Source organism: Sprattus sprattus, assembly GCF_963457725.1.
Source record: "Sprattus sprattus genome assembly, chromosome: 3".
NCBI lineage: Eukaryota > Metazoa > Chordata > Actinopteri > Clupeiformes > Clupeidae > Sprattus > Sprattus sprattus.
In genome coordinates, this window is record NC_137922.1 from 36905287 (window position 1) to 36923798 (window position 18512).

An 18512-nucleotide genomic window follows, 5' to 3' on the forward strand; every position below is an offset into this window, starting at 1 on the left:
AAAATCAGACTTTGATATTTTTTGTAGTTGCCATCTTAATGTTGAAAGTATCATCAGAAGACAAATTCAAAATAAAAACAAAACAAAAAGAAAAAAAAATGAAAGGACAATCTGACCGAAACAAGTCGGATCTGCAACACTGAACTCCACGGTCTCCAAACGGACAGAATTCACATTTGACATCAATACTGATCAAAACTCAACACACTCAAAACAACTGTATTTAATGAATTCTCACTTATGTTCGCAATGCTTGTTGGGAGAGAGTATGTATATAAAAGCATGCAGATGGTGCTGACAAAAGTTGTGGCAGACTCGTTCCTTCTCTCCTACCTATTTTATGCATGGATTTTGCTATCAGTAATACATTTAAATGTCACAGTAATGATCTACAGCCCCTGTCCACAACATGTCACTCGATGTAATCAACAACATCCAGTCTGTTAATCCAAACTCCATGAGGGCAAATCGTCAACCAGGATTGTGATAGTTATTAGCCTTTAGAAGCCAGCTTGTGTTTTTTAATTTAATTTGACTGGACTAACAAAGGATATGTGGAAATCTTTTTTTTAAGGGGACAAGAGTTGCAGAGCAATTCCACATTTAACACCAAGCCTTGCTTATCCAGCGTCATTCTTATTCCATGCACCATTTAAACTCGACAGTGATAAAAATGCCATACATATCCCAGAACACAACATTAGAATCTCTAATACAATGCATGCTCTCAGGGTTCTCGTGCCAAATATTAGATCATTACTGTTTTGTTTTTTAATAAATCCCCAGAGTTTGTAAGATAGTACATAGTATAATTACGTTCATCACAGAGAAAACAGTACTTTTTTGCCTTGACATCTTTTTGTTTAACATCAAACAACTTAAACGTGAGGGAGTAGGTGGCAGAGGGGGATCCTAAAGGAATGTTGGTGCTCAATTATGTGTGTTAATGTTCCATGTCTTACTGAGTTGCACAAAAGCCAAAGAACTTAACCAAAACATGGTATAAGAAGGCATCTGTCAAATGCCTAATACATTACTGTCACTGGCCTTGCTCAGTATTCAAGATTACATGTCAGATGTTGCGTAGATACAGGGCAAGGGCCGTTAATATATAAGTAGATGGTATTTTTGAATTAGCTGTTTCAGGCCTGGATGTGCGGAGCTAGAAAACACCAGCCATGAGTGATTATGCATATCTTCCCATATAAAACAGAGAGAAGGAGGCAGTGAAAGCCTTAACATGCAAGAGGTGTGTGGGGAGGGTTAGGGAGTTCAGAGGAGGACACAGAATAAGTCAGTAACAGTGGCAAAAAGAATTGACCATCTAATTGACTTTACTAAACACACACACACACACACACACACACACACACACACACACACACACACACACACGCACGCACGCACACACACACACATGGGCAAAGGTGGGCTGTGGCCATACCCTCATATTGTATATGATCTGGGGGACCTCGGTCCCCATACCTTCTGCTGAGAGCACCCTCTCTGCTTGGACAATAAGGGAAGTAAACTGTGCACAACGCAGGGCCAAAGGGTCCAAGGCACAACACTGGACACACAGACATGCATGCAAGCACAAACACACTCACACTCAAACAGAAGTCAGAGCACTGCCAGGGAACCCTGCAGTTCAGTCATAAACACAGCACTCCCAGCCACCCCAGCACACACACTCTAGACGGGAGGAGAGAAAACATCAACAGCAAACCACTGACTTGATAACAAAAGAACTACAGACAGCTGAAAACCGCACACACACACAAAAAACAAGGAGTGTGACTGAACAATGACAGAAAAGCCTAAGTTTCATTTCTATCCGATACAACCCACAGGCCCCTACATTGACTGAGAAAGAAAAGGTGGGGATTTAAACAACCCCAAAAAGCATGCAAAATGGCGTGAAGTCTCAGTCCACCATCCTTAAGACTGGAGTAGCCGTGAAGAAGTTTGATAGTAGGGGTGAGTCAGACAGGAACTGATACGTGTGCAGGTTTAAAAACACCCTCCATCCCTCCCTCCCTCCCGGCTAGAGGGGCCCCTTCAGCCTAAACTGGTTGTGTTCTAGTCTAGTTCTAGGTGATGACGTTTCAGTTCTGCCTAAAATGACACAAGTAAATAAAGGGGATGGGGAGTGGAAGAAATACAAAATGTCCGAAACCAGGACCAAAGCAAAGGGAGAAGGGTAAAAGCTCCTCTGCCAGACGAGAACCGATATGTAGAGAACCAAAATATTCATATCTAAAATCGCGCTTAAAATGACTTGGTAAACGAGGCAGGATGAGAAGTAACACAGAGAAGCTTATTTGTCCCAGAATGTGTAGACAAGAGACACAAAGACAAACTCACACCTTCATGGGTAACTGGGTGGGGTGTGCAGGGATACGCTGACTGTTGTCCCACTATACATAGAATAGTCATTTTGATACACATTAATATGTCCACTATGGTACAGATATCAACTTTTACGTTGCATTCAATCTTTTACAATGTATGTATATTTATGTGTTATTATTATTAATAATATCAATCAATTTTTTTATAATAATAAATCTCACATGCCTCACAATTGCACATATTTTAGTTTTTTTTCCGGTTGTTTCCATGTGATTCACTCAGTGCCGTACTGAAATGTCCGGGGGTGCTGTGGTTTAGCGAACGACGTCGTCACTGGAGACAGATGCTGACCTGAGTGAAGAAGAAACATGAGACACTTCTTTTTCTTTCGCTCGCTCGCTCGCTCTTTTCATTGTTGACATTGACGAGTGTCCAGCAGCACAAGGAGGGGGGCTGACAAGAAGACATCTCCTCCTTGGTGGATTTCTTTTTCCAGGGCGAAGTAAAGAAGTAAAAGTCCCTCGAAGCCTTTGTCTGCGGGACAGACTGCTGTGTGTTTGCCAGTGTATGGGGCAGTCGGTCATCCGTGTCCGTGCCAGTCCTCAGGAGGACGTAATGGTGGTGGTGGAGGAGGGGGGTGGGGAGGGAGGGGAAGGAATGGCAGTGGAGGAGTAGAGATTGACAGTTTAAGGAGGTGAGGGGCACTCACTATGTTAACACACATGTACAAGCTCACTCAGACACACACATGGCCACACTCTTTACCAGAGTAAGTGGTGGTAAAATGTCAGTTGTATCCACTTCGCCATGCCTGCTGCGAGTGAGGCTGTCTAGCATGTGATAGAGGCGATACGTGACCTTTGCACTGGAAACGGTTTTCTCTACATTACTCTAACCGAGACAGATTTAGCTAGGTGTCACTTACAGATCAGCCTTTGTCTGTGTGTGTTTGTGTGTGTGTGAGGAGGATCTCTGCCTGTGAAAGCATATGCGTGTGTGTGTGTGTGTGTGTGTGTGTGTGTGTGTGTGTTTGTGTGTGTGTGTGCACTCAATGGTGTTTAGTGCCGAAGGTGGTGGTAAGTGATGAGAGCAGATGTTGCAGCACTGCAGAGAGGGGGGCGTAGCTCAGGCCCGCCACGGAAAGGCACAAGGGGGTGAATGTGGTCGTGGTGTGCGTGTATATGTGTGTGTTGGTGTGTGTGTGTGTCTACTTGTAAGTATATGTGTATGGGGGAGGGAAGGGGTGTAGAGAAGACGTTAGTGCATGCATGGAGGCAGGGTGAGCTCATGGCCCACAAGGGGGCGTTGTGATGGCAGAGGGGGTAGAGAGCGGGGGAATGGGGTCAGGCGCATACGGGTCACTTCTCACATCCGAGAGCCCCTCTCTTGGAGAATCTAGGCAAGGAGGGAAAAGAACGGGGACAGATATTCAGTCAAAATGTACTTTGGTTAAAGTTCATGGAATGCAGGGTGCATGAAGAAGAACAGGCAGAAACCACACTCTCCTGAGAGCACAAACAGTGGAACCCTATTTTCTTCCAGAGTTTTTCAATATTACCACCTGGGTTCAGTGTTGGTGAACTATATTCAAGATAATGACAACCACATTTAAAGGTGCTGCCCTTGATTCTGGAGAAAGGTTGTTGATATTTGAGCGTACAGCCACTCAAATGATACCCCTCTATTCCTTGCTCACAAAGTGACGTGCTGATTGGCTGGAGTAGGGAAGGTTCAGTCTGAGCCACTTCCCATATACAGAGCCAGGACTGTGCACGATCTTGGGCGTTTTTTTTTTTTTTTTTTTTACAATTTTGCCAAATTCCATGAAAAGTACAACATATTATAATCATGGACTGCAACTTTAACAACAGATGAAAAGGTCAATCCCACCCAAGTGTCCATGTCCACTCACCTTAGCCTTTTCAGTGGGCTCGATGACAATGCCATTGGTAGAGTTGTTGAGTTCGCGTGACACCACACACAGGAACTCGGCCTGGTCCTCGTTGCCATAGTTGTAGGACGAGCCGATGCTTATGAGCTGCGGTAGAAAGAGGAAACAGCAAGTTTATACCACTTTCAAACTAACAGTCAGTGTCAGACCAGGGTTATTTGACCAAGAATTGATCTATTTTTCATCAATTCAAGTTTAGAGTTTGTTGACCCATTTCATTATTTAAAAAAAAGGTATGAAATGGGTATTAGTCTGTCCATGTTACCTTCACAATATCTTCAGGATTTTCAGATATGAGTGAACACTTTTGTCAACTAATTACCTGAACACAATATGGCGGAACTCCAGAGACTTAGAGACAATGCAAAACTGAAGGACAGTGAGGAAGAGAGTGAGAGAGAAACCCTTGTTACCAAAGAAAAGTCCAAGTATGTTACCCTGTGTTTGTGGGTTTGCAAAGTCAGCTGCTATACACAGAGACTAAACACTGTTGGGGACACAGCCATGTCTACATAACACAAAAGGAAATTCATCTCAGAATGGTCCTACACTGTGTGAGGATGTCTTCACACATATTTGGGTGTTACAGTTAAACGATTGTTCCACGCTTGTTCCAACAAAATACATGACTCTGACATTAATTTTCACTTGTGCTTATTCTTCCACCAGAAGGTGCCAACAAAGTGCATCATAGACATTAAAAGCAACTATTAACTAAAATGTCTAACATTACATTGCCTGAATATACAGCTTTATATTCAGCAAAACTTGCTATTACATCCTGTCTTGATCTCAGTTTGTTGATTTCCAATCACTTGATCAACTGCAAATCCATAAGTCATTGATGTGCATTACAACTAAAAGAGCCTAATCTTAGTATGAGGTCGAGATTTGTTTAGCTTCAGACTGGGAATAATGCACCTGTTTAAACTGGTATTATCTACTGTTTCGTCAAATTAAAACTTAACTTAACTTTTTATTTTCTAAGTATTATAAACCATATTTTGATCGTTAGTAAAATAATTAAATTTTTGCCAACAAAACAACCAATAGATCAATGGATAATTCTATATATCTATGTCTGACTTGCTCATCTTGGCAAAAATATTCCTCACATTTGTATTCTGCATAACCATTTCATAATGATCTACCACTGCCCTTCCACCTGTGCTTTTAGTAACACCAATTATTAGCAGTTCTTGTGGGTAATGTGGTTTCAATGCTCTGCTATCTCTTGCACTGTCAGAATGGGGCCTTCAGAAGGAAGTGTGAGATCTTTTCTGGCTAATCTAGTCTACCTGTCTGCCTGTCATAGCACCTGCCAGGTCAGAGGTTAAGTGTGGGGTGTCTCTGACGAAGGACACTCTGTGATAAGGGGGGCCCTTGCCTGTTCAAACTTCCAGCCGTCTGACATGGTGGAGACCATCTGAGTCAGCTCCTCCTCCTGACACTGCAGCACCCGGTAGACATGCTTGACAGGGCCCTGAGAAACACACAGCCAAACAGTGGGTGTGTACACACACACACACACACACACACACACACACACACACACACACACACACACACACACACACACACACACACACACACACACACACACACACACACACACACACACACACACACACACACACACGAGATGGATGAAATCCATATATCATCAGCAGCTTGGCTACATTTAGTGACTCACAATTGAATATCTAGATTCCTAAAAGCTTGACTAAGTAGTAATGGTAATAGGAGTAACTCACTAAAGCAACAGCAATGATCTGAACATCTAATCTAAATCTATGATATGTATAAAATCGAAAAACCCAATCTAAATCTATGATATGTAAAAATGATATGAGTCTAATCTAAATCTATGATATGTATAAAATCTAATCATAAATCTATGATGTAGAAAATCTAACAATAAAATCTAAATCTATAATATGTATAACATGTCAAACCCATTTCCAACCCACTACCTTTGTCTCTATGTTGATCTCATTGGTATGATGCCCATAATATTTATATATTCATAACAACAATACACCACAAAGAGAAATAATAGCCAGCTATGCACCTGCGACGTCCTGTTCTCGTTGTCTCGTATCCTCTCCTTGACCAGTCTCACCAGGGATGCAATGTTGTAGAACTCGGCCTCCTCCAGAACACCTGCAAGAGCCACAGGCACAGCTAACACACGTCCCTCAACCCAACACATCACCCCTTAGGTAGCCCATCACGGCTACCAGTAATTACAGTCATCTGCACACGTCCCCCTCTACTTATCTCCACACGGGACCCGTGTTTATGGGTGGAGTACGGTTACATCAGCACCGGATCACTGAGCTCACCTTCCTCCGCCAGGTTCTTGTTGATAATCAGCTTTCCGTGCCGCAAGTAATTCAAGATGGGGCCAAAGTATGTTGGGTCCCTGTCTATTAGGTAGGCTCCAGTCTCATCCTATAAGGGGAGAGCAGAGTACTGTTCAACAGAGCCACTTACCCAAACCCGCAGATCATTGGTTTCTCTAGGCCTATGCGTTTACTTCAGTTCTGTAACTGGCTGCTAGTGTTATGTTTAGTGGAGCACTAAAGTATAAACATTATGGAATATTTGTGTATTGTCCCACTATCTGCAATTGCATTTAAGCTAATAGTTTCATCATCTTCAACACTCTGACAATATGAATTTAATTTAATAAGGCGATGCTTAAGATTGCCACAACATTTCCAGTCTCAAGTAGTAACATGATCATGCACAATCATAAAACTATAATTTGCATTGTATGTGAAATTATTTGAGTAGACAAATTCAGATGGAAAACGGGTTATGTCCAAACTAACCTTGTCAGAGTCCAAATCTGGATCGTCTTGGCATAATCGAGATAGGAACGATTTGGGTTCTCTACACAATGTCTGTTTTGTAGTGACAAAGTAGGTCCCACCGACATTGAGCCTGACCCATCGGGACCCCGGTTTCTCTGACTGATCTGACGGGGATGCAGGGCTACTCTTCATGGGGAACCCAAACACTGCTCTGGAACTAGACACCCCTGGACTGGACATGCCGCTCCGAGGCGGAATCACGAGAGTGGGCGAAGGAAGCCTTACGGAACCACGGATTTCACGGTGTTCTGGTTGTTCTAAGATGCCAGTCCCACTTGGCTCCACAACGTGTAACTCCGCCATACTGCTGCGATACAAAAAGTCACAGTTTCGCACGGCAGGACACGAATGATTCTCTTCCACAAAACTGTAAACAGAGGCTAGCTAACTGGTTGTCGTTTCCTTTACTAGGTGGCAGTCCGTGGGGCGTTGCTGCACGCATCAGATTAGATTTGGACCAAAAAGCATGAACAGGGCCGAATTTGAGGTATGCAAATACCATAAGTACGAAGCGACATTGCTTATAACCCTTTCAAAGACTAAATTAATCTCTCTTATTTATTCAAACGACCTATATATGGCCATAAACATTACGGGAAGAAGAACGCTTGTGATCATTTCCAGGTCACTGTTTGCTCGTCGTTTCACAGTAAAAGTCCCATAAAACAGCTACCCGCTACTGTGCCCAAAGAAGAGTTCCAATAGCTATTTTGAATTACATTTACTATTAGATTTAAGATTTTTGTATTATTGTTTCTATTATCATTGTTGTTTGTTTATTGATATAATTGGATATCTTACCTATACCTCTATGATTGCATCTTGTTCCAACACAATTCTGAGCCATCGACTGTATAAAGTGTATATAGTCTATACTGTACTGTCATTGGTTCTAGCATGCAGTTGTAGGGTAACAACAAAAACCCACAACCTCTTTATAATTTTTATGTTATGATTTTATCATGCATTATTGTTGAAAATTAGAAACATGGGATGACATAAATGCTCACCACTGACTTTCTACCTAAAAACACAAATGCATATTCTGCCTTTCTTTTCACACACATCATCCTTCATATTGTCTAACTTGTTTTATTCAAATAATTTCATTTTCACAAGCCACTTTCACATGTAGTGTAATTTCATCCATTTTTATAATACTTTATTATTAATCACCAAAATAAAATGACACCTACATCATGTTTGTGTCAATCTTCTAGTTCATCAACCAGATAGTGTGACTGAAAAATCATTCACAGTTGCGACATCTTGTGGTCCCAATTGTCATTTCACAAATTAGTTCAAATCAACAACATTGACTACATCAAAGCCAACTATATTCTCCGATCCAGTTCACAGTTCTCTCTACCATCCACTGGGTGGCACTGGTGCATGCAGCCCCATTTCTTCCATTGCAAGTTGCAAGTCCTTCAGTAAGCTTTGAAGAGGAGCCACCACTGCACTGATGTGCTGTGCTACCCACTCGTCTACGGTGGCCTGAGGGTACAGCGGGGCCATTTCCTGCTTTACCTCCTCCACTTTGGGTTCCAACGCCTGGAGCAACCTATGGGCAGGAGAGGAGGGAAAGGGGGGCTAAACAGGTTAGAGTGCCTCAGAGATACAGAACAAAACTACTTTGAATAAATGATCAATCAGCATCTGACACATCCAACAGACAGTGTCGATCTTCAACACTGTTCCAGTGTCATGCACATGTTCTATTTATAGCTCCTCAGGGATTGGACCATTAGGTTAGGAATGGACCATAAAGTTATGCTGACAGTCTCAAGCAGTTTGCTCCTGATTTGAAAAGAAGCCCAACCCATAATCATGCAGACTTTTATTTAAATACAAATCGGACAATTTGAGTCTCAGAAATAATGATAGTTGCAAAACTGGCTTACGTCATCACTTGAATCTGTATCTGCTGTGCAATGAGTGGGTTTGTGATTTTCCTCTCTCTGTGATATGGGGTAAACCAGCCTCGTACATACCTATGAAAAAACATAAGTTACAGTGGGATTCAAATCTCCCAGATCATAACTGGGTAGCATGTTCAAGTTGTTCAACAGTATTTTTTGTTTTTAAACTATGAAAAACCTTGCTTTATACTGTATAGTGTTCACACATAATTGAACTTGATATTATATCACATCATTTTCAAAAAATAGCAAGGTAACATAAGAAGAAGATATTAAAATAAACTGTGACTCAAGTACTGAAAATTATGTTCAATAATTACTGAATTTCAACTACTCTAAGAATTGCTAACACTGTGGAAAAACACGTATATTAAGTTTGCTACTCAATTGAATTTGTCATCCATGCTCTGGAATGTTTGATAATCTATTGGTCTGGTCTGCAGATGCACCAGCATTTAGCTTACATGTTGCTTTCAAAGAGCTGGAGATCTTCTGACTGTAGAATTGCTGTTAATTCCACCATTGACACAGCAAGCTTCTGGCCAGGAAAAGGTTCAGTGCTTCCAGGGGATACTCTATGAAAAAAATAAACAAAACAATTAGCGAAAATGCTCTTCATTTTCACAAACATCAGATAATATTTGTGGTCCCTCACCTGCCTACATCCTCCACCTCCGTGGAAGGGCTTCCCAGAACCTCCGTCACTCTGGTCTGAGCCTCCTGTGAGAAGCTACCTGCAGCAGAACGTAACACACAGCTCTGTACTGATACAGTTAATTCCTTTATTTTGACTCTTAAAAACAAAAAAATCCCATATTCATGTGCATCTACATCTATACTGAACTTGATACATCCAAAACAAAAAAGCCCAGATCCCTCTCTTCATCAGACAAGATCACATGCAAATGTTGAGTGAAACTGACCATGCATCAGGGTCTGCAGACAAGAGGCCAGAGAAGGAAGTGCCAGGGGCATCAGCTCACACAGGACTGACAGGTGGTCATACCTGTCAAATATGCAGGGCACAGACCACTCAACACACTGTAACCTTCCTTAGAACGAGCTGTTAACAAGCCTAGAGTCACAGATAACACTCATGATGATACAGATGTAATGATACATCTAAATGTATACATTAATAAATCACGCTAAATGTAATTAACAAAACTATCTAGTGTGGACACACCCATCCTAAAGTGTGTACAGTGGAACATTCCCCATTATTATGGGCATCTCTCTCAAACTGTGCTAAGCTTCTGAAAGGACACACCTTTGCCAGCCAGTGAGGGCAATGCCCTGCAGCTGCACCCCAGCGGGCAGGGCTGATACCACTTGGAGCCACTGCAGGTGGTTGTCTACATGGCGCTGTGTGTTGGGAACACAGGTGTGGACATTGGTAGAGCCTTTGAAAGAGCTGGCTGTCCACAGCTGGGAGAGACCGGCTGAATTGTACTTGTCCATCAAAAGCACTGAAGGAAGAGATTGTGAGGGTTCAGTTTAAGATGCAAGGTACATGTGAACATGGAATTGCCAGCTATGACCATGACTATTAATGTTTAATATCAAATATTACTCTTTATGAGGAAGAAAAAACTATTTGCTCACTTAATGTAATGTGTATTGCCTCACAAGAGATACCTACCTGTATTCTCCACATCCAAAGCAGGACTGTAGTCCCATATCATAGGCTGGACAAGTCCCACAAGACCACTCTCTGAAGCCAGAAAATATCATGCTATTTTAGGATATGCCTTCATTGTTCTCAAGTTCTTTGTTTTCACTATAAGACATGTTGAGACACCCGACAAAGACAGCACCTTCATCTTTTTGTATCTACCTTTCAGTGTATCCAGACACATTCCCCTCATCATGTCGTCCCACATGATCAGACTGAGGTCTGGGTATCGCTCCTGCATCGTCTTGCCTACTTTGGTGACGTGACTCAGGAAGAGCTGGTGTACGCTGCTGCCTGGAGCACTCAGCCACTGCCTGGACTCGTCCCCCTGTCCCAGCAGATAGACCTGGTGGGGTTCACATTGGGTTTACCTTTTCTGTGGTGGTTATCAGAGTCTGGTAAGAGTCTATATAGACAGATGGCCTTTACTCGCATCATCCCCAAGGTTTAAAAATATCAGGTATCATATCAATATCAATTAATATTATAGGTTGGTTACAAAACATTAGCAAGATCACTCAATATAATTGCAGGTGAACCACAGTAAGTAGTCAAGCAGGTGTTACACCTATGTGTAACAAAATACACAGAGACCACAATTGTCTCACCTTGTCTTCACCTTGGTTCAAGCCCTATAGCTGATCCCCCTAAATACCAAAATACGTATGTAAACTTAAGTATGCCTCAAAATGGTCTCAATCTTTACATCCTTATGAATTTGCACACTAGTCCTATACGCTCCAATGATCATGCCCACATGGAGGTTCAGCTATGATTTTCTAATCCCTAACCATAGACCATAGACTCTACCTCGTCTGCTCCCAGGTGCAGTGCGCTGCTCCCAGGATGAAGCTCCATCACCTGGCGCAGCATCTCCAGCACCAGCTGCGCCCCGCGCTCCTTGTGGGGGTTCAGGGTGCCAAGGCAGTGCCCCACCTCACGCAGCTCACGGAACGTGGCATGCTTCAAGACAAACTGAGGAGACAGATTGAAATTGATCACAATATCAAAACACCTAATGGTGGAAGACTGCTGACGACTGACTCACCCACCTCCAGGTGTCCAAAGGTCTGGACCAGGGGAATGACCTCCAAGTTCCTGGATTTGGCAGTGTCTTGCAAGGCAAAAATCTCTTCCCGGCTACATTAAACACAGAGTATAGGTCAGGATATTATATCTGGCTCTGACTTGCAGGTTATGTACTGCAAAATGCAGGGGGTACAGTACAAAAGTGGAACCAAATAGCCTCACTTTCAGCATCAACAATATCTAAGGGCTATCGGCCATCTATCACGTTCAGAGTTGATATTAGACTTTGACTTTGCATTCACCTGTAAGAAGGATATGCCGAAGCTAGGAGGACCTTCAGCTCTCCCTCGTAAGGAAACATATCTTCATATTCAATTAGTAGTCCGTTCGCACCGAGGTCAGCGAATAAGTGAATAAGCTGTTGATACATTAATGCATTTTCGAATTAACGTTAGTGTGTCATGACAGGTCATATAATTTAATTGCAATGAAGTAAGGTAATATTTATAGCAACAAACAGTTTGACAGGTAACATAGCATGTGAAAAGTACCTCCAGCAAGTACTTAAATTTGGGAGGTGCCCCTTTCAGGTCCAAATGAACAAGTTTCTTCCCAATAGTGGATAAAGACATGACGCCGGCGTGTGGTGAGCCCCGAGGTAAGCCTACTTTCCTTCACTGATCCACTGCTGCAAGCATTACAAAGCTTTTCATCCTCATCTCACATAGAGCTGAAGGCAGACGCAGCCTACCACACTCCATAACAGCATCAAAGATGTTAGATGTACTGTGTGTACATTCTTTAGAAGTGCATCCGGGGTAACTTTGTCCAGTCAGGTTCAAAATAAAAGTCCGAGGGGTGTCACAAAATGAAACGTTAGGCTGTACATAAAGGTTACGATTCACTGAATGTGTTCAAACATTTTAGCTCAAATGACGGGGGAAACTGTGCGGCCCTTGCTGTGTCAGTTAGCATTTGGCTAGCTTAGCTGCGCTTTAGAACTGTAATACTCAAGGTCTCCAAAGGTCCGTTTAGCCTGCTTTTGCATTCATGTATTATTCTATTATATCAGAAAACCTAAAATAAGTGGTATACGACACAAATGGTCATTAGGTAAATTAAACGTTATTTGTTTTTATTTAAAAATCGGTTGAGACTTGAAAATAAATATTGTATCTTTGTGTTCTGTCATTTTTCTTTCATATTCCTCATTTTGACGAAGAAAAACAGAGACAACTATTCAAATATTAATTGTCAGATGTAATGCTCCAGGAGGCCTACTCGTGCCTTTTAGTGCATGTGTTTGCGTTAATTTGCTTGACATATTCTGTTTTTGGAAATTAAATGGAAAAACAAAAGCAAGTGGTATAGCGATGATTTTCCCATTTATGTTGTCACCAAATGGAAAGTAAATAGATGTTTTAAATAATCTGGAATATAAAAATAAATATTAAACCCTTTTTCTAAACCCTGTTTCTATTTATCAAATAAATTGGGTAGTCAACTTAATCCGGTGCTAAACCAGTGCTGTGGAATGTTTCCATGTCACATGACAGTGACACTAAGAGTAAGGCCAGACTAAGCCGATTTTCATACTTTCCGGAACGTATTCGGGTTTAGTCAATCGCTGCCAGACAAAGCTGTGCTGCGCTGTTCTACGGCCACACACACCCATTGAAACTGGTGAATATGCTGTAGTACATATGCAAGGCCTGTTGGTGGCGCTGTGAAGGGTGCTACCGGAAATGGAGAAGAAGACGACAAGTTACAACTAGTTAAGTTGGTCGCCAAGTAGTTGACCATACTGTGCCTTATACATTTCCTATGCTTAAATCATCATTGCTCGACCTGTATGTGATGCATTATGTGCATACCTAATGAAAGTAAGGGTTTTCATGAAGTCTCTACTGTGATAGATCGTGTGTATTAAATACCACATTTTGGGCTACCTTCTAGTGCTATTAGTAGTGATTAGCACGCTAAGCGGAGATTTAGCTATGTTCTGTTCTTATGTTGATACGCTGTAATAAAGATGTGTTCAATCCTGCTAAGATTTCGACTGGATGAGATATGAATGAGATCCATGTTGCCTAGTGTAATGTCCACTATTATATGTATCTAGTAATATTAGTTGTGTAATTCAGTGCAGTGTAAATTAGTCCCCATAAAGAAGACTGCTTTGGTAACTCAGTGAATAAAACGTGCCCTTCTTAGATCGTTGTTTGCCAGCCATAAGCAGAACAGAAGACTTACATTTTTTAGTTTTTATTGCGATTGGGAAGATGTACGTGACTACTTGACAGCTTCCAGCGTTCACGTGGGATAATTACGTCATCAGATTCGCGGATTCAAACCCGATTTGCGGCCAGACAGGCCCTGATAGCAGGGTAGATTGCAACCTTCCCACTCTGGAGAGGGGATTCTAACCTTGACGGAAAGTAACGCTCCAAATGGCAGATTTATCTGGCCGGGAGGCCAGTTTGTCAAGTTATTTTCCGCAAAAGTATGAAAATCGGCTTAGTCTGGCCTGCCCTTAAAACCTAGCAGGAGCAAGGTGGCTGCAGTGCCCCAAAGTGGAAGCATTTCACGCTACGCCAATGGTATGAAATGGGTGGGCGTAGTCGCTTCTCCTCTGGATGGATTAAAGCAGATTGGGTAGTGTGTCATGTATGATAAACATAACTAATGTTAGTTTCAGTAATGTTTTAGCTAACATTTAATTTTAATCAACTTTTTTTGAAGAGTTTCTGTTTTTATTTTCAAGTATTGCTCTCAACCACTGTATGACCTAAAATTTGAATTTAAGAAATACGTGGTATGGGAGTACAATACCTTGAAATAAATTGAAGAAATCATGTGCCTGTTTTTTACAAGTTTTGTCTTGTCTCAGCTCAGCAAATAACATTCAGTTAGATCAAATACTCAATATTGAGTGACACATTTAATATGTGCACACATACTGTATTTGTATACACAAAGGTAACTTCTATAGTGTTCAGGTTCTCATCTGAACTGCACTTTGCATGAATGGTCCAAGAAGAGCAAAGAGAAGGCGAAGCAAAATTTGTTCAGAATGTCTGGTATCAAAATAGCCAAGCAGAAAACATCTCATCAGCCCATATGGCCCGATGAGGCTTTGTCTTCCTCGCGTAAGACTGCTCAGTATGGCTGCAGGTTGTTATTCAAATACTTCTTAAATATACTTTTCTGTTTTTTTCCCTTTCCTTTAGCGTGTGATACAGCTTTTTGTAGAAGGAAACAGTCTGTACAGTCACAAAGCCCAAAGTACACACCAGATGGAGTAACTGTCTCCCACAGAAACCACTTTTCTCAGCTGCCTGAAACGTCTCGTTGTAATTCCAGCCCTTTCCCTGTTACAAGATGATGCAAACACGTAACACAACCCTTGTTGCCCGCCTCACTGATCCATCAGAGCACACTTGGCTCATTGGGAGGAAGACACAGGAGCTCTAAAGGAGCATTTTTGGAACCCTGAAGCATGTAAATCTACTCAAGTAGACCCTCAAAACAAAATTATGAACATTGAAAATTAGCATAATAGGTCCTCTTTAGTCATTTTGTTTCTTTTTTCATTCTCCTGGATTTGTCCTGTTTGGGTGTAATAGCAATACAACAGTCTTGTGAACACTGTGATAGGCCCAAAATAAAGCTTATTATAATTAAAATACATTCACTGAAGTTGGAACAGCCCCTTCCTTTTTACAATGAAAATAAGTTACAAAGGGTAACATGTACCTATACAGCCATCTACTGGAATTTTAGTGCAATAGAACAGCAGGGTATGAATTGTAAGGCATGGTTAAGGATCTGGCATGAACACGTTTTTCTAGCATGAACACATTTGTGAACCAAAATAAGTTTGAACCTATCGTCAATTATCTATTATGTCTTGGTGATCTGCTGAAAATAACTAAAATAAAATGTAACGATTGCAACACTACGCAATCTTTTAAGTTCAGATACCTTCCTCATCACTCATCACAAGACTCTAACCACACATACTTATACTCAAGTTTTACTTGTCTTACTCTGGCATCTCGCACTGTATTATAAAAGAAGATGAGCAAAATATCACACAAGGACAAGAAATTAAGTGAACCATTCTATTCATCCGATATTTTTACATTTATTGCACTTCCAAAGAAACATATTGCAAAATAAAAAATATATTGGGGGTAAATGAGACAAATGATCAACAAGTAAAGGTTGTATTATACTGTCGGAGTACCAAGTGATGACAGTAGAATTTGAGTGCTGGCACACAATCACGCAGTGTCCCTCTGACTGATGCCATTATCAATCGCAGATGACCGAGGCTGTCTTACCAGCACATTGCTGTCATAAATATTTCTCCAAGCACATACAGATCAGGGCATAGTTAACCCACTCAGCCATGGCATCTATATGGGCTCCAGTTCTTCACTGGTTCCACATGCAGATCAGGCCAGACAGATTGGACTGGCACTTCCAATGTCAATCATCAGAGAGGGATCTCTGTGAGATGGACATCCTGTTTCCATTCTTCAGTCCAAAGAGGAGCGCTGCTCCTTCATCAGTCAGAGCCTAAAGTAACAGAGGGGCACATTTAGGGAGCAGGAAAGAAAAAGAACGAGAGGAGTGCTGAATGCATTGGTAGTTATAAATATAAAGACTGTCTATCAGAGTCTTTTTTTGCAAGTTACGTCTCACTTGAGATTGTGCGACTTGAGTGTGACTCGACTATCCATCTCTGCGGTCTAATATATTTCAAATGTGGAAGTGTGTAAAAATTTAACAGTGTGTTTTGGTGTGTATGTGTGTTTCAGAATTCTGAACCCTCAATGACGAAACTGGATTTCCCTGTAAATGAGGATATTTTAAATGTTAACATTTCACAAAAAAGGCTTTCACAGTGGTATTGTTGTCATAGTGATGAAACATTTGGTCAAAAATAGCTAATACTACAGACTAACATATGACACAGCTGTGGACTGAGTAAGGGAATACAATAATACAGTAAATCTGTGTTAGTGTGTGCATGTGTGTACCTGTGTATAGTTGTAGATGTTGTATAGTGGGTGCACCTTCATCCATTCTGTACTTAATAATTCATATCCAGAGTTCTGTTGAAATTCACTGCACAAGCACGTAATCATGAAACAAACATGACCAGCCCTGAATGACTTTACCCACTGACACACTTCCCCACGTTACACAACTTTTATATCAAACCATTTGTCTTACTGGAAGATTATAAGGCTATGGAAACACATCCATCAGTTCATCCCTTCTTCTATCCCAAGTCTCTCTCTGTCACACACACACACACACACACTTGCTTGCTTGTAGTTGTCCATCGCGCCACCTACAGGCCAGTTGGTGTATAATCATATAAATCAATTTATTGCATGCCCCCCCCCGTGAACGGAATTCCACGAAACTTAACGTGCAGTCAGAAGGTGTCATAATGATCCCACACAGTGGCGTAGCGGGGGTTTTGGCCGCCCTGTGCGGTAGCCAAATTCGCCGCCCCCCTTCAAGGAGGATTTCCTACTGGTGCGAAGTTTTGTTATTGTTGTCAATATGCCTTTGAAGCTCCGCGATTTTTGTCCTAGCGTCATAAAAACGACATCCCCATAAACCTCCAATCTTCTTTACAGATATAGAGTTTGAAAAATAATAAAAATTAGCACTTTGGGCTATTGATATGTTAAATGCATGGTAAAGAAGGCGGTGAGGACAAACTTATCCACTTTGAGCTAGTTGCTGTGGTCACCTAGTTATGCTAGCTAAGGATAACTAAGGATCTAACATTAAACGATTTAAATGGAAGAGTTCCATTTACATAAAATGATAGCTAGTTATCTAGCTGATGTTATAGTCTACTCGATTTAACTGAGCAAATTATAATGGGAAAAGGTACAACCCACAGGGTGCCTGTGCAACTTTGTATGAACGAGTTCATATTCATGACACACATATTTACACAAAGAGTTCAGCGCATGTATAACCTTACCTATTTGTGCGTAAAGAATGCTGATATGAAATACGAAAACAACCAGAAGAAACATCTATGTATATAATGTTCTTCATAAGCGTAGGATACCCTGCATGACAATGTTGCAGAATGCAGTCCTAAAGTAAAATTTGGCACTAAACACAAAGACGTTCCAGCACACGCGCAGGTTGCGGGAGATTTTTTTTAAAACTATCGAACCAATACATTGCAAAGTGGACGCTAGGGAGACCGCGCCACTACAAAACAAACAACACTGTATTCTAAATTCGGCCATTTGGGAAAACAACAATTACCAAAAAATTACAAACTAAAAAATCTAAAGACAGTCATCAAATTATATTATTGGCCGCCCCCATTCAATTGGCCGCCCTGTGCGGTCCGGACACCCCGCACACCCCACGGTACGCCACTGATCCCACACCTCCGATTTCGTGCAGTTCTGACCTTGTCAACTTACAATTAAAATGTTTTACAACACTCCATTTTTACTTTTTCATTTGTAACTAGGTGGAGCTATACATGAAATAAGTGGTAGTGGAATGGTTGACGTGTGTGTGTGTGTGTGTGTGTGTGCGTGCGCATGTGTGTGTGTGTGTGAGAGTGCATTTAAGCTTCAGACAAAGCCACAGGGCAATAGTAAATTTGTTTATTTTGCCCCTGCACCACATCTTAGAACACATGC

At 41.5% G+C, this 18512-nt stretch overlaps 2 protein-coding genes across 2 annotated transcripts; both read right to left on the minus strand.

Moving 5' to 3' along the window:
- Nucleotides 1-2058: 2058 nt before the first annotated feature.
- Nucleotides 2059-7767, minus strand: kctd2 (potassium channel tetramerization domain containing 2). Its single transcript, XM_080833788.1, has 6 exons — nt 7144-7767; nt 6652-6760; nt 6378-6469; nt 5694-5789; nt 4268-4393; nt 2059-3750 (listed from the first exon to the last, which is right to left on the minus strand). The coding sequence occupies exons 1-6, from the start codon at nt 7486-7488 to the stop codon at nt 3721-3723; spliced, it is 798 nt and encodes a 265-aa protein (XP_080689914.1). The 5' UTR covers nt 7489-7767; the 3' UTR covers nt 2059-3720.
- A 625-nt stretch (nt 7768-8392) lies between these two features.
- On the minus strand, nt 8393-12550 carry hexd (hexosaminidase d). Its single transcript, XM_080833919.1, has 12 exons — nt 12363-12550; nt 12114-12229; nt 11835-11922; nt 11593-11757; nt 10945-11128; nt 10750-10821; nt 10378-10576; nt 10031-10113; nt 9763-9841; nt 9572-9682; nt 9090-9179; nt 8393-8749 (listed from the first exon to the last, which is right to left on the minus strand). Exons 1-12 carry the CDS (start codon nt 12441-12443, stop codon nt 8551-8553), a joined length of 1467 nt encoding a protein of 488 aa, XP_080690045.1. The 5' UTR covers nt 12444-12550; the 3' UTR covers nt 8393-8550.
- Nucleotides 12551-18512: the final 5962 nt, after the last annotated feature.